Source organism: Sceloporus undulatus, chromosome 6 (genome assembly GCF_019175285.1).
Source record: "Sceloporus undulatus isolate JIND9_A2432 ecotype Alabama chromosome 6, SceUnd_v1.1, whole genome shotgun sequence".
Classification (NCBI taxonomy): Eukaryota; Metazoa; Chordata; class Lepidosauria; order Squamata; family Phrynosomatidae; genus Sceloporus; species Sceloporus undulatus.
Window position 1 is genome coordinate 81834417 of NC_056527.1, and position 26648 is coordinate 81861064.

The 26648-nt window shown below is 42.8% G+C and overlaps 2 protein-coding genes across 3 annotated transcripts in view; both read left to right on the forward strand.

Moving 5' to 3' along the window:
- PSME3 (proteasome activator subunit 3) overlaps window positions 1-13967 on the forward strand; it is a 17735-nt gene extending 3768 nt beyond the window's left edge. The window contains exons 2-11 of one of the 2 annotated variants that reach the window (XM_042474818.1): window positions 4559-4591; window positions 5598-5660; window positions 5827-5931; window positions 7267-7315; window positions 8270-8382; window positions 9198-9266; window positions 10106-10173; window positions 10279-10333; window positions 10743-10829; window positions 12418-13967. In XM_042474818.1, the coding sequence (XP_042330752.1) occupies window positions 4559-4591; window positions 5598-5660; window positions 5827-5931; window positions 7267-7315; window positions 8270-8382; window positions 9198-9266; window positions 10106-10173; window positions 10279-10333; window positions 10743-10829; window positions 12418-12498 (723 nt within the window). In that variant the 3' untranslated portion in view covers window positions 12499-13967. The remainder of the gene's footprint in view (window positions 1-4558; window positions 4592-5597; window positions 5661-5826; window positions 5932-7266; window positions 7316-8269; window positions 8383-9197; window positions 9267-10105; window positions 10174-10278; window positions 10334-10742; window positions 10830-12417) is intronic. The other variant, XM_042474819.1, reaches the window with a different exon arrangement.
- An 11017-nt stretch (window positions 13968-24984) lies between these two features.
- LOC121934530 (membrane primary amine oxidase-like) overlaps window positions 24985-26648 on the forward strand; it is a 30834-nt gene continuing 29170 nt past the window's right edge. Inside the window, exon 1 of the mRNA XM_042475109.1 lies at window positions 24985-26563. Within this exon, the coding sequence (XP_042331043.1) occupies window positions 25000-26563 (1564 nt within the window). The 5' untranslated portion in view covers window positions 24985-24999. The remainder of the gene's footprint in view (window positions 26564-26648) is intronic.

Here is a 26648-nt window from a genome sequence, read left to right on the forward strand (position 1 = left end):
ATTAATATTTCATGAAAAGAGAGAATAAAGAAAAGAATGGATAGAAGCTAATCGAGACTGGTAAAAGCAACATGACCAAAGAGAGGTCTTCAATGTAGTCCTTTACGCATCTATTAATTGTAAGCCTGACTGAATATACTGTCTCCCAGAAAAAATTGAAGGTGCAAAGGTTTAGGTAAATGCACAGTAGTAATCAAAGCAAATGGAAAGAATTCTGTGGCAGTGTAATATTAATTAAAACTTGGAAACACAGAATTAGAACAAATGGGAGAACTGAAAATAAATTTAGCTGAGACAAGTATACTGATCAACAAAACATTATAGTACATAACAGAAGAGAGGACAGAGAATAATGGCTTAAGTGAAACTATTAACCTAGGATGGTGGATTTAGAAGCAGTAGGGGAAAAATTAAGCTGTATACTGTAGAATCATAGAGCTGGAAGAGACTGCAAGGGTCATCCAGTCCAACCCCCTGCCATGCAGGAAGTCTAAATCAAAGCGTCTCCGACAGATGGCCATCCAGCCTCTGTTTAAAGACCTCTAAGGAAGGAGACTCCACTACACTCCAAGGAAGGAGTTTGTTCCACTGTCAAACAGCCGTTTCTGTCAGGAAGTTCCTCCTAATGTTGAGGTGGAATCTCTTTTCCTGTAGCTTGCATCCATTGCTCCAGGTCCTAGTCTTTGGAGCAGCAGAAAACAAACTAGCTCCTTCTTCAATGTGACATCCCTTCAACAGGGCTATCATATCACCCCTTAACCTTCTCTTCTCCAGGCTAAACATCCCCAGCTCCCTAAGTCGTTCCTCATAGGGCATGGTTTCCAGACCCTTCACCATTTTAGTCAGCCTCCTTTGGACATGCTCCAGTTTTTCAACATCCTTTTTAAATTGTGGTGCCCAGAACTGGACACAATATTCCAGGTGGATCCTGACAAGAGGAGAATAGAGTGGAACTATTACTTCCCTTGATCTAGACACTATACTTCTATTGATGCAGTCTAAAATCGCATTGGCCGTGTTAGCTGTCGCATTGCACTATTGGCTCATGTTCAATTTGTGGTCTACTTGGACTCCCAGATCCCTGTAATTTGAGTTGAGAAATAAAAGGATCTACTATGGCACCCAGATATTTAATTTGTTGAGAAGGCAGAATGGCTTTATTAGTTGAAACAGTAGATGGTAAAGATTGAGGGGAAACACAGATGAGTTTGATCTCATTTTAGGCATATGCAACTCAACTGGCAGAAGTGGATGTCCTCACATTTCTCTGCCCAAGGCCGCCTGCCCAGCCCCCCTGCAAATGGGATATTCTGTGAGATAACCATGCTAAGAATGAAGGAAGTATCCTGCAAATTTGAGAGGCGCCTTGCATGACATGAGCTCTACTTATGGAAAGTGTGTGTGCCCAATTTTCAGGTTTCCCTTGCACCATGCCCAACATCAGGTCTTCTGATTGTAGCATTTGCAGCTAGCAGCCCTTGGGGAAGAAGGGGATGTCCATTTCTTCCAGTCCAGTTGTACAGGCTTAAGTGGAATTCCAACACACTAAATCTCATTTATGAGAATTCACTGTAAAGCGTCTAAATCTACAGACACTCAAATCCCTATCTAATAATCTTTGTTAAAATTTTACCCTTTAAAATTGCTCTATATAGAGTAAAACTCATAAGGTAGGCCAATGCCATCGGACCACCCTAAAGGAACTGAGCCATCCCAGAAGGCATCCTACTCCATCCTGGCCTCTGAGGGGGAGAGAGGGTGGGCCAATGCCATCAGGCCTATCCTTAAGATACAGAGCCGTCCATCTGTCCATCTGCCTTGGTCCAGGCCTCAGAGGGAGAGAAGAATGCTGGACCTGATCCCCTTCCCCACAACCATTCCCTTCTCTTTTTGTGTCGAGTCTTCTTAGATTGTAAGCCTGAAGGCAGGGAACCGTCTAATTAAAAGATTTTATGTACAGTGCTGTGTAAATTTACAGCACTATATAAATAAAGCTTAATAATAACAATAAAGCTTCCTATATTCCCAACAGCCTTGCCCTCTTGATTTTTTGGGCTGTAGCTATCATCAGCTCCACTGAGCAGTCTCAGTGATCAGGAATGCTGGGAATTATTATTCAAAACAGTGAGAGGGAAGGCTGAACATTAATGTCATATAGGCCTAGTGTAGCGGCTAACAGACCAGGCCATCAATGAGGACATCCACAGTTCAACTGTCAGCACCTTAAATAACTTAACTACCACTAGGTGTTTTTAGGAAAGGCATCCATGCTCTGTATTGCCCTTCCCCCCCCCCATGTGGATGCATGTTTGAATCCACATTCTAGATATGCATCCTGTTGAATATACAGTAATGCATTGCATGTGCATTGCATTTGTACTTGAATGCAGATTTGGGTGTTCATTCAGTTTTACTTTACAGCTTCTGATTCAGCAAATGATCCAGTGCTGATGCTCAGATCTCCCGAGTTGCATGGGCAAAGAAGCAGGGATGAGTGAAAAGAAGAAAAATGTATTTCTCTTTTCCTTCACCTTCTTGACTGCTTTGGTTAAAGAAATATTGACTGTCTGCCATTAATATTTCAAAACAAGCTAATTTGGCATTTCATAATTTTTTAAAAAAGAATACAACCAAAGAAAACAGGGGAACAAAATAATTTGTCTTCACTTGTGCTCTATCAATGTTAGATTATTTCTATGGATGGCTGAGAAATGGTTTTGCAGATGAAGCTTTTATTTCATCTCTCAAAATCCATTGTGTCAAGAACAGAGCAGGCTGGAAGGAGTGCTTGAGTTGTGAACCAGTATCCATTTTATTTTTTCATGAATATTCTATGTTAAGCAGAAGAGAGCATGAGTTGGACTTTGTTCTATTTGAAGGTCATATTTACACTTAAAATGTCTGAAAAACAATATTTTTACAGTCCCAGATGCTAACAAAATACATGAACCAACATGGTGTATTGGTCAAAATGTTGGACTTGAACTTGGGAGATTCAGTCCCTGCTAAATTACCAGTCACATTCAGGCTGACCTGCCTCATAGGATTGTGATAATAAAAGGGAAGAACAGGAGAGCCATGTATGTTGTCTTCAGCTCCTTTGAGAAAAGACTGAGTATCAATGTAATATATAAGTGAAGTAATAGACAGTCATGACTGCCCAATTTGAGGGGTACAGGGTTTGCTCTTGCCCATCTCCTCCTCACTACAAGAGTAGTTGTTTGTCTGTTAGAGTAATTTAGTGGTGTATCATTTGCATAAAGAGGAAGCCAATTTTTCAGCTGTGTCAGATGGTCCTTCCCATTTGCTGTACTTTTTAGATAAGATTTCTAAGTTGCTGCTCTTTAGGTGATAGAGTCTCTGGATATTCAGCAACCAAATAAAAGGACAGGCAGCAGGGGATTAAAATCTTTAGTAACTGAAAATGGGATGTGTCTTTTCCCAAACTCTTGTTCTATTGCTCAAGGTTGTTTTGGCTGTGATCTTTCTACCTTTGTGTGAGAAACACAATTGCTAGATGAACTGGAAAAAATGGGCCAGAGGCCTCAATGCTACCATCAAATTTTAAGGAATCAATGCTTGGGCAAGGTGTACACCAATCCTGCCTCACTCTTAAGAACCTGTATTGCATTAGATTTAACAAGTTTTGTCATTCAAAGGTTATTGAAAGGCATTCAGTTCATGTGGGTAGAAAGGAAGGTGTCTGTTTGGGAATGCAACATAGCTCAGTGACAGAAAACACATTTTGCATGCTGAGTGTTTTGGGTCTTGGTCCCCTGCAAAATTAAATTAGCTTACTTGCTAATTAGCTTACTTGCTGTTCACCGCTATGATCTTTGGAATAGCGGTATATAAATAAAACAAATTATTATTATTATTATTATTAAAGAATCTTCTGTAATAAGGGTGGAATAGACTTTCTGGGAGGGCAACAGAAGGGGTCTGCTGCCATTTGAGCTAGATGGATGTGATGCAGATAGGTCTAACTTAGTGTGGGAGTTTCACGTGCTTGTGTGCTCATATACAAAATCTTGTGGAACTTACTGCTGTGCAATTGTGTAGTGACAGTGAAGCAAAAAGATGCTAGGTCTACGCAGGAGAGAAACATGGTTATGGGTTCTTGGATGGCAGCAAAAACTAGGCTGTGGAGGGGGCAATACCTCCCATATCATTATCAAAGATTGAAGTGTGGCTAAATGTATTCATGATTGTTTTATACCTGTGCATAAGCCACTGTTGCCAACAGCAGAGGAACATATTTTGTAGAAGATAAATAACTTGGGTTCTTGATCTTGTACAATTTAGGTATCTCTACTGTGACCAGCAATGGTTTGTGCCAGGACAGGAAACTTGTGGCCCTCCTGATGTTGCTAGACTTCAGTTCCCATCATTCCTGACCATTGGCCATGCTGGCTGAGACTGATGAGTCCAACAGGATCTGGAGAGCCAGAGGGTTATACAAGTACGGGGAGGCGCAGCTTTCTCTATGTGCTTGGGTCATTATGTTTTGCCTAGTTGAAACTTGATATTGTAAACTGTTCATCTTCTTTCCCCACAGGTAGACTCTTTCAGGGAGCGAATCACAGGTGAAGTAAGTATCTGACTTATTTCTATCACTGTCACCTGATCCTTAAGAGAACCAAAAGGGCTGGATACTTCTGTTGTTGTATGATCTTGCTAGAAAGTCTTTGCTGTGTCCCAAAGCACCTGCCGGACAACAAAAATGTTTCCTTGTACATCTGTTCTCCTGGTGATGACAGCAGCAGTAGCTTGGACTTGTATGTGTGCATGTATATGTGTGTGAATCTCTTTCTAGTATTTCTACTGCTTCACAAAAAATCTCTGCTTTGGCTTCACTTCTCCAGTGGCTTTGCATATTCTCTCAATGCAGTGGCATCACTAGGAGGGTGAGGACTGCACCAGGTGACACCTGAGAGGAGAATTGGCACATGGTTGAACCCTCCTCCTACTGTAAGGGGGTGTGGTGCTGCTGTCAGCACCTATCCCTTCTCTTCTGCCCTGGCTCTGTCTGCTGAGGAATACAAGGCAGCAGAGAAGGAGGGCCGAGTGCACTAGTGTCTGCCCCTCCCACCTTCCTTGATGCCTTGGCTACCTTGCCCAAGCTTGCCAAAGGATTGGGGAATAGGGGCAAGCACCAACACATCTGCCCTCCCTTTCTCAGTGCCTTGGTTTGCTTGCCTGAGCTAGCCAAGGCATCAGGGAAGAAGGGTGAGTGTGCACACATTTGCTCCCTGTTACCCAGTGCCTTGACTTGTTTGCCTGAGCTAGTGGAGGCATTGGAGAAAAGAGGTGAGCACACGCACACCTGCCCCCCACCCCCGCACCTTTCCTTGTGCATTGGCTCGCTTGCCTGAGCTGGCCAAGGCATCGGGGGAGAGGGGCGAGTGCCTGACTCCTGCACCTTCCCTGGTGCCTTGGCTGGTTCATGGCTGGTCTCCATGGACAGCCAATGGGGGCAGAGCAGGCAGCTGCAACCATCCCACTCCCCACACCCATACTAGGTGACCCCAACACTAGGAACACCGGTTTCTCAATGTTATTTCACACATTACAATTAGCTCTTCTTTTTCTTTCAGGCTGAAGATCTAGTAGCTAATTTTTTCCCAAAGAAGCTTTTAGAACTCGATGCTTTCCTTAAGGTAAGAGTCAGGGAGGCTGTTGCTTCCTGTTGAGTAAGCATTCTCAAAGGGGTACACTGTAAGACAGATGACACAGACCTTAGGCTCAGAAGGATCTGTTCCAGCCTTGCTACCAATAATTTGTAAGGGATTAAACCTAAAATGTTCTTGTCTTCTACTTTTCTAGGATCCTATTCTGAACATTCAAGATCTCACCCAAATCCATTCAGATATGAACCTTCCTGTTCCAGACCCAATCCTGCTCACAAATAGTCATGATGGACTGGATGGGGTAAGATTGCTTACCTGGGAGTAATAGGTAATGTCTGATAAAACAGCATAATGCTTGTAGTTATTGATAAGCTGCAGAAAGAGAAGAAAGCTATCTGAAATTTGGAAACAGAATTTTTTTTCATAAGGTTGTGCAGGTGCTTAACTCAAGCAGGGGTGAGGAGCTGCACTGGAAGATGGAGCTCCTCAGAAAATATAGTAAAGATTTTGACATTTTTGCTGGAGAAGACAACAAAAGGAAATGGTAAAGGTAAATGAAATTTGATTCCAAGATAGAAAATACCAATACAGTGGTGCCTCGGGTTACGAAATTAATTCGTTCCGCGGCCGCTTTCGTAACCCGAAAAGCATTCGCAAGCCGAAATGCCATAGGCGCTAATGGGGAAAAGCCGCGATTTCGTGCGAAAAAGCCGAAAAAAGCACCAAAAATTTTTTCGTAACCCGAAAAAACATTCGTAACCCGGAACAATTATTTCCTATGGGATTTTTTCGTATCCCGGAAATTTCGTAACCTGGGTATTTCGTATCCCGAGGTACCACTGTACATGGAAAACTGAACTACATTTCAGAAAGGGATGAGTAAGCCTGAGGGCAGGGAACTGTCTGAATAACTATCTGTAAGCCGCTCTGAGAGCCTTTAGGGTTGAAGAGCGGGGTATAAATACCATAGATAAATAATAAATGAGAGACATGTACTATGTAAGAGAATAGCTTTAAATTGTTGATATAAGATATAACAAGTTCAGCTCTCTTTAGATATGTGACTTTTAAAGAGTATTCATTTTTTGTTAAATATAAAGAATGTTTGGCCTAAATACCCTGAAGGGATCAGATCCTGTCTGAACTTGGAAGCTAAGTAGGGTCAGCCCTGGTTAATACTTGGATAGGAGATGGCCAGGGAATACCAGCTGCTGTAGGCTACGTTTCAGAGGAAGAAGCTGGTAAAATCATCTCTGAGTATTCCCTACCTGAGAAAACCCTATGAAATTCAAGAGGTCACCATAAATCCACAGGTGACTTGAAGGCATGAGCACATGCGCGCACACATGCTATTCTCTTTACAATATTACAAATAACATAGTAACATGCTTTCAATGTTTAATTGCAATATTTAAATGTGCTAAGTCAGATCCCATAATTTAGAGCAATGGAAAATTTTCTGGAACAATTTCCAGCTCTGCTTTGTTTGGAAAACCCACATCACTGATTTTTAAAGCTGATCAATGGTCTTGAGACGCTAGCTCCTTCCACATTCCATCTGTAAGTGCTGCATAGACATATAGAATTTCTTAGCATATGTTTCCCCCCCCCTTTTTTTTTTTTTTTTCTTCTTTAGCCCAATCTGAAAAAGAGAAAACTGGAAGACTGTGATGAGACCTTCCAGGGTATGTTCTTAGTCCTCTTTTAACTTGTAATATTTGCTTTAAAAAGTTTGGGAACCTGCTTTACCTTGTGAAGCTTGCCCCATTGGAAGGAATCCTGTGAGCTTACAAGGATGGGAAAGTTCACAATACTAAACTTTTGAGTCTGGTGCCAATAAATTTCATTTTGATTTTTGTATTAACAGTTTTTATCCTCACTTTCAACATAAATTTATGTCCTCAAGACATATCTGCTTCATACATCTGGCTCTTTGCTATTTGCAGAGATATTCTAAAATGCTCCGCCTTTTGCCACCATAATGAAAGAATGGCTTGCTCTCTGTGTCATTTAATTGTCACTGACCTGATGTCATAATGATAGTAAATAGTATTCCAGCAACTTCCATAGGACTGGAAACTCCTGAAATCAGACTTTTGTGATAAGTGGCCGAGTGGTTGTCTCAGTCTTCTTATTGGCTTTGTTGTATGAATAAAGCTCTTCCAAGAAGAAAAATGGAGTTTTGGGATCCCAGAATAGCAAGTGTACTAAAAGGCATTTCTTCTAGAAACAACCAACCAAAAGTGCTACTCAAAAATAGTCACTGACCTTTGATCAAAACTGATAGTGTTGCTGATAGTATGGCCAGCCTTTTCACATGAGGGTCCAATAACTTTAATTAGAATTTTAATTAGCTAAGAAGAAGACTCTTTTTCAGTGCAGCTTTTCAAATCCCAGCAGTATGAGGGATTCACCTTGCTAAAATCCCCTCCTATGCAAGCCTTTAAAGATGTAGGACTTTGGATATAGAAAGATTGGCATATGTAGTGTTGCTAGGCCTAAAGATTCAGTTACAAGTGGGAATAGGCCTTTCCAGGGTGGGAGAATGCTTGAGTGGTCTGCTGAGTGGCAAGCAGACACACTCCTGCTCACTCACTTCCTTCATGGAATAAGTGGCTAGTCTCTTCTCGTGGCACCAGGTACCAAAGTCTTTGTCATGCCTAACGGGATGCTGAAGAGCAACCAGCAGCTGGTGGACATCATTGAGAAGGTGAAACCTGAGATCCGGCTGCTGATTGAGAAATGCAACACGGTGAGCGCTGGTTTGCCCTCCCCCAATTTGCGTTCTGACATATGGATCACTTATCTGGCCTAGCTCCCTGAACAGTGGGGATAAAACCAAAATTTGTTTTGTGCTGGCAGAAGTAGTAACTGGAATTCTTCTCATCAAATAAGTGGCTAATCCTGCACATCAGCCTCTGGGAAGAGAAACACATACTTTATTATGGAGGGTGTCTCTTCTTGCTAAGAATTTGCATCTTACTATGGCAAGCCTTGATAGATCTACTCTGTTACAGCAGATGAAATAGCCTAATTGTCATTAGTACAATTAGTCTATGTCTGAAGTGTACCACTTCAGATGACCCATTGTCGGAAAGGCAACTACTATGTCTTGGAGGACTCTGCTCTCTGTCCTGCTCATTTTTCTATGCATAGGGTTTTATGTTTGTTTCAATTCTATAAAGTAACTATCCCACTCCAATGTAAAAGGATACAACCTGGAAGTGGATTTATCACTTCAGCTCGGCTAATGTCAGTAGTGAATTCAAGTGATCTAAAATAACAAAAAATTGTTCAGTGCTGGAGTTTTCCCGCTGACCCACCCTACCTGATCTGCCTGGCTTCATAGTAACTCAAAAAGATTTCCTTTTTAACTAAAAATCCCAGAATACCTGAACTATGATGGCAGTTGCCATGTTTGCTGAGGTATCCTGGGAATTATAGTTCACAGTAACATTTGTAACTGCTGGAATAACCAGCTGCTGCCTGTAGAATGGATTGCCAAGAGAGCTTACACTCTCCAACAAAACAGTGGCACTTCTGAATATGACATTTTCTGCCCGCCAGGTCAAAATGTGGGTGCAGCTGTTGATTCCTAGGATAGAAGATGGCAACAACTTTGGTGTTTCTATTCAGGTAAATTAGTGGTTGGAAATTTCTGGCTTTCCTAAGGTTCTCTGTGAGTTTCCTCAGGGAAGGGAACAGAGCTGGAATTCTACTGTTCCTTATGCACATGTAGTGGGTGGGTGGTGGCAGCTTGTCCTGTGGAAAAACCTAGGAATCAAGCTAATACCTGCCCAAAGTTCCACTGGAAAGCAGCTGATGTGATACAGCCTCCAACCTACAAGTCTGACTTATAGGGACCCTCAGGTGAATGGGTTTTTCTTGGCAAGATTTGTTCAGAGGGGGTTTACACTTGTTTTCCTCTGAGGCGCTGAAAGAGTGACTTCCCCAAGGTTATCCATTGGATTCCCATGACCAAGCAGGGATCTGAGCCCTATGGCCTAGTCCAACACTAAGATTACTACACCATGCTGGGCATCCTTATCAGGCTCCCAAATAGCCTTGATGCAGAAAGCACCCTCAGAACTGTCAGAAAAACTCCAGAGTGACAGATACACTTGGAACACCCCAAAGAAGGCTGTCAAATTGCCCCAACAAACCTGGAAGTCACAACGAGAAGTGATTTCAAATTGTCATTTTTGGTGCTTTATAATCAGCCGTTGCCACCCACTGCAGGAGTAAAAATTGGTCCCCATTACAGTTGCTTGCACCATCCTAGATCTTCTACTGGGCTAGTTGGTTGTCTAGTTCTGCCTGCCTGGAGCTCAGATGCTTTTAAATTAAGGTGGAAGGTTGGCCATTATAATCACAGAGGCTTTTGTAATCACAGAATAAGTAGCATATATTAATGTATGGGTCAACACAGATTTTTTTCCCCCCTTAACGTTCCCCTACCGGCTCTGTCTCTTCAGGAAGAAACTGTGGCTGAGCTCCGAACTGTGGAGAGCGAGGCAGCTTCATACTTGGACCAGATCTCTAGGTAGGTACTTTACCAAGGTGCTACACCTTGTACAGCTCCTCGGGAATATGGGCTGTCTCAGGACCTCTTGCCATCACTTGAGCCACCTCTTTGCTTCCATTTCAGATATTACATCACACGGGCAAAGTTGGTTTCTAAAATAGCAAAATATCCTCATGTGGTAAGTGCTGAGTGAGATATATTAATCCAGTTACTGAATTCAGAATTTTCAAATTTTTAAGAGTATGGGAAACAGCTAAAAAGAGTTCTTCAATATGTTTCACTTGGAAATACTGTGAAATGCAGAAAATGCTTAGAGCTACATTCTAGACAAGTATCCCTATCTTGGTTTTTCTTTTTCTTTCTTTGGGGTTTACTCAGGACTAGGTCTCTCAACTATTTCTTAATTGTCCAAGTCCTTTATGTGAGGAGGGAGCAGTATATTTATTCTGATGCAGTGAGTCAGGAGATCCGAAGAAAATGGCTGTTTGCAGGTGACTTTCAGCTGGGAGATGGAATGAGATCCCCTCCAAGTCGTCATAGGGCCTAATTGTGGCAAAATAATTCTGGTTCAATAACTGTCTTTATAGGAGGATTACCGTCGCACAGTGACTGAGATGGATGAAAAGGAATACATCAGTCTGCGGCTCATTATTTCAGAGCTGAGAAATCAATATGTAAGTCATCTTTTTAGGCCTCTTCTAAAAGTTCTCTGTACTCTAGACCCATGGCTTGCCCTTCTTCATTTGTTTGTCACTCCCTTATTCTTTATGACCTCTAGTTGGAAAAGGCATGATGTACTCCTGGTTTCATGCGCTTCATCATCTGCTTCATTTTTCATGGCCTAGAACAATAGTTGTCTCTCAATCACTTTTCATTCAGGCTCATCCAGTCAGAAACCATTTCCTGAATTGGGAGAGTGAGGAGCAAGGAAGAGGGAGAGATACTTTTGTTTGCTGAAGATCAGGAGCATCTTTTCTCTCTTCAAATTGTTGCAGAAATGGGGCAGGAGTGGCATGCCATTTTAAAGAATACATTATGTATAGAATCATAGAGTTGGAAGAGAGTACAAGGACCATCCAACCTCCTGCCATGCAGGAAATCAAAGCATTCCCAACAGATGGCAATCCAGCCTCTAAGGAAAGACACTCCGCTACACTCCAAGGGAGTGTGTTCCACTGTTGAACAGCCCTTACTATAACGAAGCTCCTAATGTTGAGGTGGAATCTCTCTTCCTGTAGCTTGCATCCATTGTTCCAGGTCCTGTTCTCTGGAGCAGCAGAAAACAAGCTTGCTCCCTCCTCAATATGTATGTCAAGGGTGGATTGGTGAATGGCACATTGCATGGCTTCTATGATACTACCATAAACAATATACTTATTTTATGTCTGTGCAGCTTGATAGTGGTATTGATACTGTCTGTAGGATGGATAGCTGTTGGTGTTGCCATGTTTAAACAACGATTAGTGGGAAATGGAAGTGAAATCTTACACAATTTTCCTATTGGATTTCTCCAAGAGAGAGAGAAGATAGAGTATGTGAGCTGGAATCTTGCTGTAATTCATTCTCGTTAAGATAAGATATGGTTTTGGTGGTACTTGAATGGAAACAAAAGTGGCAAGTGTAGTGTAGATGTTCATACAGTCTGCCCAGGAATGGAGATGCATGGTGCTATTTATTTACAGTTTGCTAGATTATTAATATGTTTTTAAAATCCTCTATAAATCTGGGGTGGCTTTCCTTTTACTAGTGACATTAGAATCATGTGACCTGACAATTCTGACAGGAATGAATAGATACAGCAAATATGACCAATATTCAAGGTTATCTCTACTTTGAAATCTTTTCCACTCTCAGTGTCTACACTTTCTAGAGGGGAAGCTACTTTGCCTCACTGTAGCATAACTCACAGTGTCTTGTGATGCCTTATGGACTAACACATTCATTATGGCTTTAACATTTGTAGACTTAAATCATAATAAACTCTGAGGACTTAAAACGAGGCTAGAGATCTTTAGCAGAAGACTCTTGTATTAGCAGTTTCCTATGAACTAGGGCAATTCAAACTGGTTTACTCTTAGCTGGTGTGCTCCTGGCAGTCTTGCACCTTTTTCTGAAATATGAGGTGCAGCATAGCTTGCTTAGGCAACAGGAGTTTTCTGTTTTGTCTGGAGGGTGGACAGGAGATGTATGGCAAAGCAAATCCTGCTGTCACACTTAACCAGTCTTCAAGAAGAAATCAATCACAGTCTTCTCTCCCCCTAGGTGACTCTCCACGACATGATCCTAAAGAACATTGAGAAGATCAAGCGACCCCGGAGCAGCAATGCAGAGACTCTCTACTGAGCTATCAACACTCTGAACTTACAAATTGTTCAGTAGACTCAAGACAGTCTCTGCCTCAGTTTATGTGACTATCAAGATGGGGAAGCTGGCTGGAAACAGTCCTCACCACCCTTTTAGTTAAAATTCTAAAGAAACTCTCCTAGCTCTATCTGGTTGGTTTTTATTTGGGTCTTGGGATTTGCCCCTCCCCCCATCTCCAACACCCGCAAGGTATGAGTAAGAGCTTGTCTTCCTACTCAGGTGAGAATAGCATAGTGGCCAACCTGTACCAGGCAAGAATCCCCAATACCAGCAGTCCTGAATGACCCTGCTATGTACTTGCCTGGGGGAATTCTCCCTTCTAAGTAGTTTTCCCCTTGACTAGTCAACAGCAGCATCACATCCTGCTGAGAGCTGATCTGTTGACCATTAGCTCCACTGTTTCAGTCTTCCCATAAACAATGCAGTTTGGTGAACCAAGTGCCCATCTCAGATGGCTCTCCACATCCATCTTTGTGGCTTATCCAATCATGCAGATTTGAATGCCACTCTTAAGCTTTTCCTCCCTGCCCCTACTTCTTCCACTGAGTTTAATTCATGGCTCATTGTTTTGAGTCCAACCTCCTCTTTCCAGGGTTCTACAAGTAAGTTGCTTTCCTCTTGAAATGGCTCTCATCAGCCTGAGAAGGATTACTCACACAACATATAAGTGCAATGGACATTCTCTAGATTTTAGAGTTGGCAGGGCAGGCCTGCTTAGACTTGGATTGGGCAGGGCAAGCCTGGCCAGATTGATTTGTCCAACAGCAGCATGACTAATATGCTGAACACCTAAAGTCTTTTTCATTTAGTTATTTCTCCCACTCCGATTAAGAGAGCCTAGCAGTTGTTTCATCTGGAGGCTCTTTCTGTCATTCAAGAGAACCCAGGAAAGTAAAACTGGTTCTTTGGCCCCTTGTGGCTTGAATGAGTCCTGTAAAGGCTTTTTCAATTTTGCTCTTTTCCAGTTTTCAAGAAAGCAGGAAGGGGGCGCCAACTACCTGGGATGCTGCAGTTTTCCTTGTGATTTACTCTTAGTCTTTATATTCCTCTTGTGCTGTAGTCTTGTGAGTGGTGTTAGATTTGTAAGAATAGTGACAGGGTGAATCAAGTTTCTTGGCCCCTTCTCCCTTTCCTTGGTTGTTTTTAAAAACCCTCCGCTCTGCCAGCTCTTAAGGGCACACAAATGTCATTCTCCCTGGGCTCTAATGCCATTGTGTCATTGTCATTTGTAGCTGGGCAAGCCTTAGTTGACCTTAGAGTAAAGGTTCTCGAAACAGCTGCCCTTATGAATTACCTGCTACTGAAAGCAGCCTCCCCACTCCTTCCTTCTCCTGTGTTTCTCTGTATCGGCTGCTTTGTTGGATTGTTCATATTTCCTTGCCACATTGAACGTTATGTACAACTTTTACTATGTCAACAAATTAAAAGTAATAGGTACTTTGAATTCATCCTCAGCAGTCACCATGTGTATAAGTAAGTTGGTGACCAAGGTCCCTGTCTGCTGCTTGGTCAGTCTCATGTTCTCTCTTACCTGCACCTGTTCGAATTTTGCCTATCATCAGTACCGCAGTTGGCCAGTGAGCTATAATGCTAGTTTCTCAAGGTTCCCCTCTGTTTCAGATTTGTTCTCTTGGGCATGAATGTGTTGTGTTGATCTTTGGGACGTTGTCCTAGGAAGCCCTATTTGCGATGTTGAAGGGGCATAGATTAAGATCATGTTCCAGATTGTACTCAGTGTTATTAATACGTTGCATCATTGGGTTGATCTTTGCTGTTCCTGGGTCCTAAAATACCCCATCTTCCCAAAAAAGACTTGATCTAAAACTTACCGGTACCTCATTCACTTGTCTAGATCCGTGGTTCATCTGCCTTCAAGACTGAATGAATATTGATGAGAACCAAGGTGGGGTGGGGGTTGGTCTGTGCTCATTGTGGTCTCTTTTTTATTAGTACAGTAAATAAAAAGGGAGCTGATCAGCATTTCCTATATGTTACGGATGTTGTGGAGCTGCATATGTTTAAGGATCCCTGTGATATTCCATGTAGAACAGTTTTTAAATACAGGAATGTGTCCCCCTTAGTAGCAGTCCTTTTAGTCACACCATGCCACACTCATTAGTAGTTTGCCCTTTGTTAGCTCACAGAGCCCTTTAATGTCTTCTCTGCCTCTGTAACACTACTGCAGCTCCTTTTGCTCCGTTATCAAGGATTGGATTGCTGTAAACTACAATGAGATGAGCAGGACTACACAGCTTCTGGGACTGTTTTCCTTGCACAGTTCTAACTTCTCTTGAGACAATCAAGTTAGAGCAAAAAAGGAGCATTTTGAGGCATATAAAATTATACAGGTCATAGCAAAAAAGTCATATCTCCCAATACCAGAAACCAGGACCATCTAGTGAGGCTGAATGGTGAGAGATTCAGGAATGATAAAAGGAAGCATTTCATCACTCAGCACAGAATTAAATTACGGAATTAATTGTCATGAAATGTAGCCATCAACTTGGAAGGCTTCGTGAAGGATAATGATTGCAAGTGATATTGCCTATTCAGTACCAACAGAACCAGATGAAATCTGGCTTATGGTTTCTCCAAGGTATTTGGTGGCCATTGTGGGAGCAGAATGCTGGCCTTCAGAAGCCTTTGCTTTGGTCAGTCACACCAATGTGTTCTGATGAGTTCTTTCTTAGGCTGCTGCCACACTGCAGAAATAAAGTCATTTGACACCACTTTAACTTCCATTGCTCCATCGGAATCCTGGGATTTTTGGTTGGTGGGGTACCAAGTGCTATAAATATCTCACAAAACTACACATCTCAGAATTCCACAGTGTTGAGCCATGGCAGTATCAAACTATTAATTCTGCTGTCTAGATGCAGCCTCAGTGAATTTGCTGTGCGCCAAACTCCATGGTGCTCAATATTGAATTTAAGTCATCTTGACTTAATTTGTATTAGCCCTCTAGGTTTCTGAAAAAGTAGCACATTATACACAGGTTATTTAAACCTTGTATACACTATGTAAATTTGTTTGGTGCCTGTCTCTGTATGTTTATGCATGATTTCTGTACAGCATTACCAATGTGTCCCTCTCCCCAGACCCATAGAAAACACTCCACAGAAGGTCTTTATTACTCTAAAAGCTCTGGAGATTTTGGTGGGTTACACACCGCCATTTAGTACGTATTCTATACGTACTAGGGTTAGGAAGGGGCGGTGCTTCCGCACCCCCCTAACCCTAGTACGTATAGAATACGTACAAGATGGCAGCGCCCTGTTAATACGGGCGCCGCCATCTTTACGTATCGGACGCTGTGCGTCCGGACGTCGCGCGGCGTCTATGACGTCGCGAGTCCGCCCCAGGCGCCTCGCGACATCAGAGGCGCTGCAAGAAGAAGCTCCAAAATGGAGCTTCTTTTTTGCTCCGTGCGGGAGGCTACTGCGGCTCCCTCATGGAGGAAATGGCGCTGGCGGGAGACTGCCTCAAAGCGGCGGTCTATAACCCGCCTATGTTGTTTTAGCACAAGCATGATTTCATTCCTGCCTACAGCTAATCATAGAATTACCTAATCAAATACAACTGATGGTATTGTTGCAGAATCCATTTGAGACTAGTAGTAAAGATGGCTATAGATATCTTCTCTACATTATTCAGCAGTGAGCCTACCAGCTACTGCTACAGATGGGTCTTGTGCCATAGGAGCAAAACCCTGCACTCCTGTAGAATTAAACCAGATAGCCACCTCAGTTGTAAGAATGCAGAGAATTGATATAAACCACCTGTTTACCAGAGGCTGCCCTCTACTCTATGACAAAAACACACAAAATCCAGTTATCCCAGATGCTGAAATGAGAGATGGGCCGGGTTGAAATTAAAACAGCTATACTCTTCACAAATCAGTTTAGAATACAACCATCCTAAAAACAAACAGCAACAAGAGTATTCACATCCCTCCTGAATCTGATCTTGTGTGAAAAGTTTCACACAAACAAGTCGTCTTGAACATGTGCCTTTGATGAGACCTTCTTGTCCTGGACTCTGCTTTTGCAAATGCGTTCTTGTTGCTGCTCTACCATTTTGAGCAGGTGGTAGCTCAGGTGCCATCAGTTCCTGTACTGTACTTTAAATAATTCTCCTGTGTACTTGTGATGCAAGCAGGTTTGTGGTTGTGGGGGGTAGATATGTAATAAAGAGGTAAATGTTGCAGCAACACAGGATTGATAACAGGTCTTTCTTGGAATGCAAGTGTGTTTCATGAATAGCTCAAACCTTTCTTGGGCCTAGCAAGCTGATTAGCTCACCTGGTATTATCATTCCAACATAAGCCTGCAACTCAACTGATTTTTTAAAGAGCAGATTTGGTTTAATTAAAAGGACCCCAGGTGATTGTACCTAGCTTGCAGCTGGAAGTGTATCGGGAGCTACACGTATATTATTGAAAACCACCATCACACCCAATTCTTATAACTTCTAGTCAGCATAACTAGTGGGATTGTGGAAGTTATTCTTTATCCCTATTTTGTAGGAAATCAGCTCTAATAAACTGCGATAGTTGATAATGATAATAAAGTAATAGTTAATGATGGAAATTCAGAACTTAGTCTTGAATTTGGGTTATAAACCAATGCATGCACGAAGCCGATCCCTTACCCACATTTTAAGCTGTACTGCTGAGTATACCCAAGTTGGGTATAGTCTGCAACAACTAAATCACTTTTATTCATGAACCATGTTGAATAGTTCAGGTCCATCATATGGAATCTTTACTGAGAGATGTGCATTGACCAATTTTATAATTGGTTTGTCATTCTAAATACCCGTCTATGGTATCCCTAAGCATCTCTATTCTTCTCAGTACTTCAACACTGATTTTTCTACCAATTTGCTGTCTTTTGAGGAAGAACCCATCTGAGGAAGTAGACCAAGTCTAAGAAAGCTCAGTCTCAAAGGTGCTAAAGATCCCTTTGCATATTTGCTTTCTTGTAACATTGACTTAATATTTGCAATCAGCTCATGATTCAAGGTTGGCAATGGAATGGTCTTGAATATGTGGGTTCTCATCAAGACGCCAAAAGGCATCTCATCTCAACCTTCATTTACAGTCAAAAATAGTTCTGTTACGTTTGGCATTTTCAAATATTTTTACTAATACGGTATTTTATCCCCCACAGCCAGTGTTAAAGTGAGCTAGTTAAACTGAATATCCACAGGTAATAAATGCTTGTGAGTGACTGCTCAGGCAGCCTTAAAAGTAAGTTTATTGATGCCCTCTCTTTTAGCTTGCAGTTCGCTGCTTCTTTTTCTTCTAGACCACACTGTCTTGGCGAGAGCTTGTTTCCCTTAACATGGCACATTTTTATTTTAAAAAAAACATTATTTACATAGAATGGTATATGCCCTCCCTCCCTAAATAAATTCTTATGTAATGTAAATTCATTGTCTGTGTATTTACTATTTTGCATACTTCAACCCACAACAATTTCTCAAGGAATGGTGTATGAATTAGTATCCCCTCTGTCAGTTTCACAAGTGTTCATAAGCCCATTCTGTTCCATTTTTTTTTATCATGCTACCTTTTAAAAGAATGCACAAAAATTCTCTAAACAAACTTTTTTTATCTAGCGTTTTCCCCCAACCCATATTTTCGCATGCAGTTTCTGAGTTGAAAACTGCATTGTAACAAATTGCAGAGTACAAAAAAGAGCCTGTGTTTGAATTAATTCAGAAGTGATAGGTGATAACTTTGCTTAGTTATTTAGGAGAAGGAATTAGGACAATTCACATAAAAATACAGACCGAACAAAATTCTGTAATATTTGTATTCCCAAGTACTTTGGACATTTGTGTTCTGTTTTGTGGTGGTATTCTGGTTTCTCTTTGTCTATCTCCTGTTCTTGTCCATCATTTGTTTTGTGGGGTTGTTGCACACCTTTATCATTCTTAGCAAGTGACCTTGTAATAAGACACACTTATAGTGATCGCTCGGACTCCTTTTAAACCCCTGTTCATGGATCCTTTATCTTTCATTGCAAGGTTTGCATTTAAGAGAATAAACAGCTTTACTTCCCTGAGACAAGGAATATTTCCAGATCTGAGATGGTGATATTTTTGTGTGATCACCCAGCGTAATTTAAGGAATTTTATGGAGGAGTCTGTGGCATTGCCTATTTGTAACCCTCCTCTGTTTTGCTACTGCTGTTTCCATCTTTTTTCTTCTACTACAAAAAAAAAGTCCGTCAGGGAGTGATAAGTAGGTTAACTTGCACAATGGCCTTTAGACTGATAGCACTAGAGCTATATACTAACAAGCAGTGTGTAGGTCTCCTTGATTTATGGTAGGGTCCATGACATTGTTCTCCTTATCTGCACATCATGTTCCTCATTTTGTCATTTGTTTGCTGATGGCAAATGGCTATTCTAGTAACTGGGTGTGGATGTTCCTTTTCCTTGACCATTTGCATGCAGTGAGACTCCTTCATAGCTCATGTGTGCGCTTCCTGTTTGTAGGAGCACATAGAGACACTAGAGTTAGACTCAGCTTTTCATGAAAATGACAGTTTGGCCAAGAATGCTGAAATTATACACTCTTAATATTTTACTTAAACCCATATCTGCCATTTTAGTTGATTTTTTTTTCATCTAGTCATAGTGAAAGGGAAGTTATGAAACACTGTGTAAAAATTGTAAATGCTGCTCAGCCCTTCTCTCCCCACCTTCACCTTTTCAGATTTTGGCAAAAGTATGCCATCCAGTAGACTTCACTTTCAGTCCTATTTTCAAAGTACTGTAATAAGAACTGTTCCCATTTGCACACAGAGCTGTTTCCATTTGCACACAGATGTGGTATTCTGTTGAATGATCATTTATCCTCTTGTACAACAGTTCAATAGAATATAGTATCAGATATTCTGGCTCTGCAGACAAGGGACTCATTCCCACTTTCATTTGTGATTAGCCTTCGCTCCGTGTTGGTAAATTGATTCCAAAAGGTCCATTGTTCCCACTATGAAAGCAGATCTTTTCACTATTCCCTTGTAATCGCTTGGGGGGGGGCACGATTGTTGTCCCCACTAGTTTGCACCACTCCAAAATGTATATCAATCAAAATGCATATGCAATCAATGTGCATCATCAGTGCTCGGGCAGCCCAGCTTTGGAACTATATATTACCTCACTTCATTGTGATTGAAACCGATCACAATAGGATCAAAACAGGTTTGAAATGGGAATGTCACATAACACGATCAGCAATTCGTTTTAAATCTTAGTGGGAAAGCAGCCAGAGTGAGTCAAAAGCATGTTCATTTGTACCTGTTCTGCTTTACTGTAATTCTAAGACTCACTCTAAGAAATAAAATACAGTGGTACCTCGGGTTACGAAATTAATTCGTTCCGCGGCTAATTTCGTAACCCGAAAAACCTTCGTAAGCCGAATTGCCATAGGCGCTAATGGAAAAATAGCTCTCTGCTGCCCTCCGGTGGCGGAAAATAGCGCCGAGGTTTTTTCGTAACCCGAAGAAACCTTCGTAAGCCGAAACAATAAATCCCTATGGGATTTTTTCGTAACCCGAAAAATTCGTAACCTGGGTAATTCGTATCCCGGGGTACCACTGTAATATAACGGGGACTGGGGCAAAGAAAATAAGACATACATAAAACAAAAGGCTGTTGCATCAGAGGAGAAGATAAAGAGATGGATCATGCCCCATCAGTTGGCCCTTCCTCAATCTCTTGCTTGCTTTTTCAAAGAAATAGATACTTGCTTCTCCTAAATCACTCCAAAAACTAGTTGACAGCTAACTGTTGGCAATAATTGTTCTAGTTTAGTTAACCTAACATGCATCCAAGGCCCACCAGGTTCAAAGTCTGCTAAGTTTCTGTTCTGTTACTGGACAACTGAGTGAATGAAGCTATCTGGTATAGACCAGATCATCAGTGTTGTCCTTGCATGTGTCTGTGTATTTTTTTCAGCAGAAAGCAGTATCTTGGTGGAGCCCTCTGTACAGAAGAAAGCCTTGTGCGGTTATTGTCTTCCACTAAGAGGTCTGCCAAGGCTTCAAGAAAATTATCTTCTGGAAATAGGCTTGCCATATCCCACCAGGGGGCGGGACTTTCCCGTTTGGGGCGGGGCCACACAGTCCCGCCCTGGTTTAGCCCCTCCCCCCCCAGCAAGGCCCTGGAGGCAGCCCCACCCCTCCCCATGGCTGTGTGCCACCCTCCCTCCCCGCCTCCCTGCCTAGCTTAGCCTAGAGAGCAGGGCTTCAAAACATCTGCCACTCAGAGCTATTGCCAGCCCACTTGGTATATATGTCTTGCAAAAGGCCTGACCTTCCAGGTTACAGTGAGCAAAGAAAAAAAAGGCCATCAATAGTTCCTGTTTCACTGGGAGCCTAAATGCCTCCTCTTTTAAATGTCTACCAGGTCAGTATTCTTGTAATTCTTTATCACAGGATCGTTTTTGAGGCCCTAAACGCCTTTCCTTGTAATATGCAAATTTCTCCGGAAGCTGACCAATGGGAAAGAAGCAGTCAGCCCTCCTCCCCTTGGGTTGGTTTTCAATGGCTTGGAACGAAGAGATTTTGCCATGCTTGTAAATAGGAAGGGCTTTAGGGTAGCAAAAGGCTGCAGAAATAGTTTGACCCCCCCTTAAACATCCATGGCTCAGTGCTATGGGATTCTGGGAATTGTAGTTTCTTGACAAAAGGAAGCTGAATGGTCCACAGAGGAGGTGGGGGCAGAGCCTCTTGCCAGCAGTCTTCAGTGGAAGAGAGGAGGCTGATGGTCCTGGCCACTTCCCTTGGCTCCCTCCCTCCTCCTCCTCCTCCTCCAGCCGAGGTGAGCTTCTCATTCACTCTCCCTGGCTTTTCTCTCCCCCCCCCTCTGCATTTTGAGACCCCTTTAACTGCCAAAGCTCAATGCTCTGGAATTCTGGGGTCTGTGTGAGGCATTTGGCTTTCTCTGTCAGAGAGCTCTGGTGCCACAATAAACTACAATTCCCAGGATTCCATAGCACTGAGCCCTGGCAGTCCAGGCAGTGTGTTTTGGACACAGAGATCCTCCAAGTGAATCCAGTCCCTAGCTTTTATATCTCTCTCACACACTGCAGGAATAATAACCTACTTTGAGACTACTTTAACTCAGTGCTAGGGAATCCTGGGAATGCTAGTGTTTGGGAGACATTGAGACTTCTCTGTCAGTCATGGCTCTGAGGCCACAATAGACTACAATTCCCAGGATTCTCCAGCACTGAGCAGTCTCAAACTGGATTATTTCCTCAGTGTGGATGCAGCACCTGGGGAGGAATCCTGGGCACTGCAGTTCAACTACATTTGGAGGGTTATGGGACTCCCTGTCAGAGATAGCTCTGGGGCCACAATGTACTACAATTCCCAGCATTCCCCAGCACTAACCCAGGACAGTTAAGTCACTCTCAAACTGGATTATTTCCTCAGTGTGGATGCAGTTTTGGTGAGGAACTCTGGGCATTTCAGTCCAGCATTGTTTTATTTCTGCAGTGCATTTTGGACCAGAGACAAGGTGACCAGGCATCCTCCTCCTCTTCCAGGACATGTCCTCTTCTGTCAAATTTCAAAATGTCCTCCATTTGGATCATGGCTAAGAAGCATGGATTTATAATTACATGGGTGTTTTTAGCTTTTATTTTTGGCCATGCCCTACATATTTTTGCTTGGGTGCCCTACATTTTGGGGTAAGGGCATTGGTCACCTTGGTCAGATAGCTTTCCAGGGGTTAACTGCCATTCTGCTGTGGTGCTGGAACAAACCACCATTCCCAGAATTCCATAGCATTCAGCCAAGACAGTTAAAGTGGTCTCAAACCAGATTATTTCTCCAGTGTAGATGCAGCCCAAGCCTTTTGCCTCTCTTATGCCTGAGATTTCAAAGCCCAGCCTTGGCACCATAACAAACTACAAATCCCAGGATTCCATAGGATGGAGTGATGAGAGTGAAAGCAGTGTGGCAGCAGCCTAAGTGTGCTTAATGCAGTTCTTAACATGGTGCACCTCTTGCCTACAGAGTCTCACAAGACTTTTTTGTTTAACAACTTGTACCCATTAACTCCATTTCATGTCTCCTTTATTTGGTGGGGAGGAATACAGACAAAACAAGTCAAAATGAAGGAAAACCAAAGTCCCTTGACCAAAGGGTTTGGTTGTGGAATAAGCCTCTGAAATAGGCAAGAGGCAATGTTAAAATAAAGCCATGTTCAATGCTCAAATGTGCTGTTTGGAATGGGGAGAGGGGGGTGGCCAGAAAGGGAAGTACATTTCCGTGATCTGTCTAGGAATAATGTCAAAATGTCCTCCATTTTGATCATGCCTAAGAAACATGCATTTATATTAACATTTCAAAAAAAGCCTCATTTTTTTGCGTGTCCTCCATTTTTATAAAATGTGTCCTACATTTGAAAATATTGTCCTGCATTTGTCCTACATTTGTCCCGGTTTGGAGGTCCTCACTTATGGCAGCCCTATCTGGAAAGGATACACAGCCTTTCCTTCTGTGCAAAGAGATGGAAAATACTCATAATTCAACAATAAAGTGAAAACATGGAGCAAGCTACTGATACAAATACAAGCTAGAGACAGCTCATGCGGGCCGGACTTTGCTGGTATTATTTACCTGCGGTGAAGGACTTGCAAAGAATGAGTGGCTGTGACCTAACAGAACAGGGGCACATGGGGCCATCGGAGGAGAACAGCCATCCGCCCTCAGAAAGAGAGAAAAGGCACATTCACTGCAGGAGACGTGTTTCAGGAAACCAAAATGGGGGCAAGCTGGAAACAGAAGTGGAAATTCCCACACAAGAGCCTCTCTCCTGGCTGGGTGTGTTTGTGTTTTTCTTTTCTCAGCTGGGCCAGGCACAGAGAGACTCAAATGGCATGCAGCCTTCCTGCTGCCAGTGGTTGGAGTTTTCTAGGGGTAGTTAGGATGTGCTTCTTGCCCAAGACAGATTGATGGGGGAATCAAAACTGCATCCAGAGAAAACTGCCAATTCAAAGCCACATGGGTTGTCTGCAGGGTGTCTCTAGCTCCTGTGTTCATCTCAGGAAATGCAAGAAGTGTAGATAATTCCCTCAGAATGAAGAGCACAAACAAAGGCCTCTCCTCTTGCCATTCTTGTACTGCATACCCTGATTTGACTAGGACAGTCCCAATTAATCTCAATTTTCATCTGTGAAATGTTGGTAGGTATGGCACTGTTATCCTGTTGTGTAAAGCTTCTGACACTTTTTCACAGAATCAATGCATTGGACGAGAGCACAAGGACCATCCAGTCCAGCTCCCTGCCATGCAAAAATACACAATCAAAGTGCCCCTGACAGATGGTCATCCAGCCTCTGTTTTAAAACCTCCAAAGAAGGAGACTCCAGCACACTCCAAGGGAGTGTGTTCCACTGTCAAACAGCCCTTACTGTCAGGATGTTCTTCCTAATGTTGAGGCTGAATCTCTTTTCCTGTAGTTGGCATCCAATGCTCTGGGTACTATTATCTAGAGGAGCAGAAAACAAGCTTGCTCCATCCTCAATGTGACAATTTTTCAAATTCTTAAACAGGGCTATCATATCACCTCTTAACCTTCTTTTCTCCAGGGTAAACATACCCAACACCCTAAGTCTCTCCTCATAGAGCATGGCTTCACATTTTGCTTGTCCTCTTCTGACACTTTCTCTCCTCATTCCCCAAATCTTGTATTCCTTGTACTATACAGGGAGTAGCAAAGCATATCCCATTCCTGCAGAACTGCATTGAAAGTTTACTCTTCCAGTGTATCTATTAACTTGAGAGTGATTCTGTGTCTTCTTTTAAGGCTTGTAGTTTTTAGTTTGAACCAGACCTGGTGTATCTTGCAGCAGCATCTTTGTGGTGAGGAAGAGGGCTGGTCAAGGGTAACCTTTACAGTGTTTATGGCTTTGCTGAATTTCTCATACTTTCGTTACCATTGCCCTGAACTTCTATTTTTGACATTTCCCTATCTTGTATCTCTTATGAGAGACATGCAGACTAAAAGTATGTGAATGAGCAAATAAACTTTTAACAGTGAGGAAAAGGATGTTCAAATTAGAGCAAGAAGTTCTACCTCTGTAATGTGCAAAACACATTAAACCTGTCAAACCTGCCAGTATCCATATCTTTCTAGCTTTACAGACTCCTTGGAAAGTTGGCTGGTCTGAAGACGCAGCCAGGAGCAAATGGTGTACGACTTGTCTAATGACTCACTGTCTGCATTATCCCAGGGATGCCTCAGTCTCAGCATGAACTTCTCTGTAAGGCTTAGAAAAGCAGGGCCCTCCACCATCCTCTGGCCTTCTTCAAGCCCCTCCCTTAGTCTCTCGTTCACTTCTCCTCTTTACTGCCTTTAACTTAGGTGGTCATAGTTCAAGAAAGCCCTTTGGAACTGATACACTACTGCTCGGTTCTTTCATGTTCCTTTGCTGCTGCTTTTACAGCTGCAGACATGAATGTGAAAAACTTTTTCATCGTACTCCTCCTGGGTTTGGTAGTGATTCTTGGCTTGCTTTGCATCTTGTTGACCAGAGGTGGAAATTGCGATTCCTCATCAGCACAAACTTTTCCGGAACACCTTCACAGTGAACGAAGCTGGCTCTTTGCTGACTTGACCCAAGAAGAAATGCTCCATGTTGTTAAGTACCTGAAGTCCAATCTTGGGGCAATATTAGAAGATGCTTCTCATGGGAATCCTTCTGACAGCTGCATTTATTCCATCGGCTTGCAGTTGCCACCCAAAGCAACATCTCTCTCATACCTTGATCGTGGAGGAAGCCGCCCGCCTAGGCAAGCGCTGGCTGTGGTGTACTTTGGCAACCAGCCACTTCCAAACGTCACTGAGTATGTGGTGGGCCCACTGCCGGAACCAACCTACCACCAGGATGTGACAGTGCAGACGTACGGAGGGCAGGTACCTTATCATCGCAGACCTCCCTTACTAGTTGAATACAAAAAGATGGCACACTTTCTTCATAGTACGGTATTTCCCACAGCCCCAAGATTCATGCAAGAAGTCATCAACTATGATGGGACTAACCTAGCAGCTGTGACTACATCTCCCCGGGGACTGAGATCTGGGGATCGTCAAACATGGCTAGTCCTGTTTCAGAAAGTCAGTGGCTATTTCTTACACCCTGTTGGGCTGGAGGTGCTGCTCGATCACAGTAGCCTGAATGTCTCCCATTGGAATGTGAAGAAAGTGTTTTACAATGGCCAGTACTACAGGGACTTGGCACAACTGGAGAGAGAATTTGCTGAGGGGTGTGTGAATGTGGAGAAGATAAAAAGGGTGCCACCTGATGGTGGATTTTCCTCTATGAAGCCCAGAGTGAACCCTGCTGAGCCAGGCCCTTTAACGTATGAACCATCTGGGCCACGCTACAATGTGAGAAACAACCAGGTCTACTCCTCATCCTGGAATTTTGCCTTCAGAATGGATCTAAATAGAGGCCCATGTCTCTTTGATATCAGGTTCAAAGGGCAAAGGATTGTCTATGAGCTCAGTGTACAGGACACAATGTCCGTCTATGGTTCCAGCAACCCTGGTGGGATGTCTACCCGGTACATGGATGCAAGTTTTGGAATTGGACACTACACAAACTCACTTTTGCGAGGGGTTGACTGCCCCTATTTTGCCACCTACCTTGATGTTTCCTTTTTAATTGAAGCAGAAAGGCCCACTGTTATCCAAGATGCCTTCTGTGTTTTTGAGCAGGACTTGGGGACTCCATTTCGGCGCCATTATTCCAACCTTCATTCTCTCTACTATGGAGGGCTGCCTGGCACTGCCCTGGTCTTGCGCTCTGTGACTACTGTTGGCAACTATGACTATATCTGGGACTTTGTCTTCTATCCAAATGGAGCCATTGAAAGCAAAGTCCATCCCACGGGCTATATAATGTCATCTTTTCTTCATGATGATGGGTTTGATTTTGGAAATAGGGTTGGTGATCATACCCTGGGGACAATCCACACCCACTTTGCCGGCTTCAAAGTGGACCTAGATGTTGGTGGTAAGTGTCTGCATAGTCCAATTTCCCATTTCCAGTACACTGATTCAAAAATATGCGGTGGAGGGGGGCGTTCTCTGTATTTTGA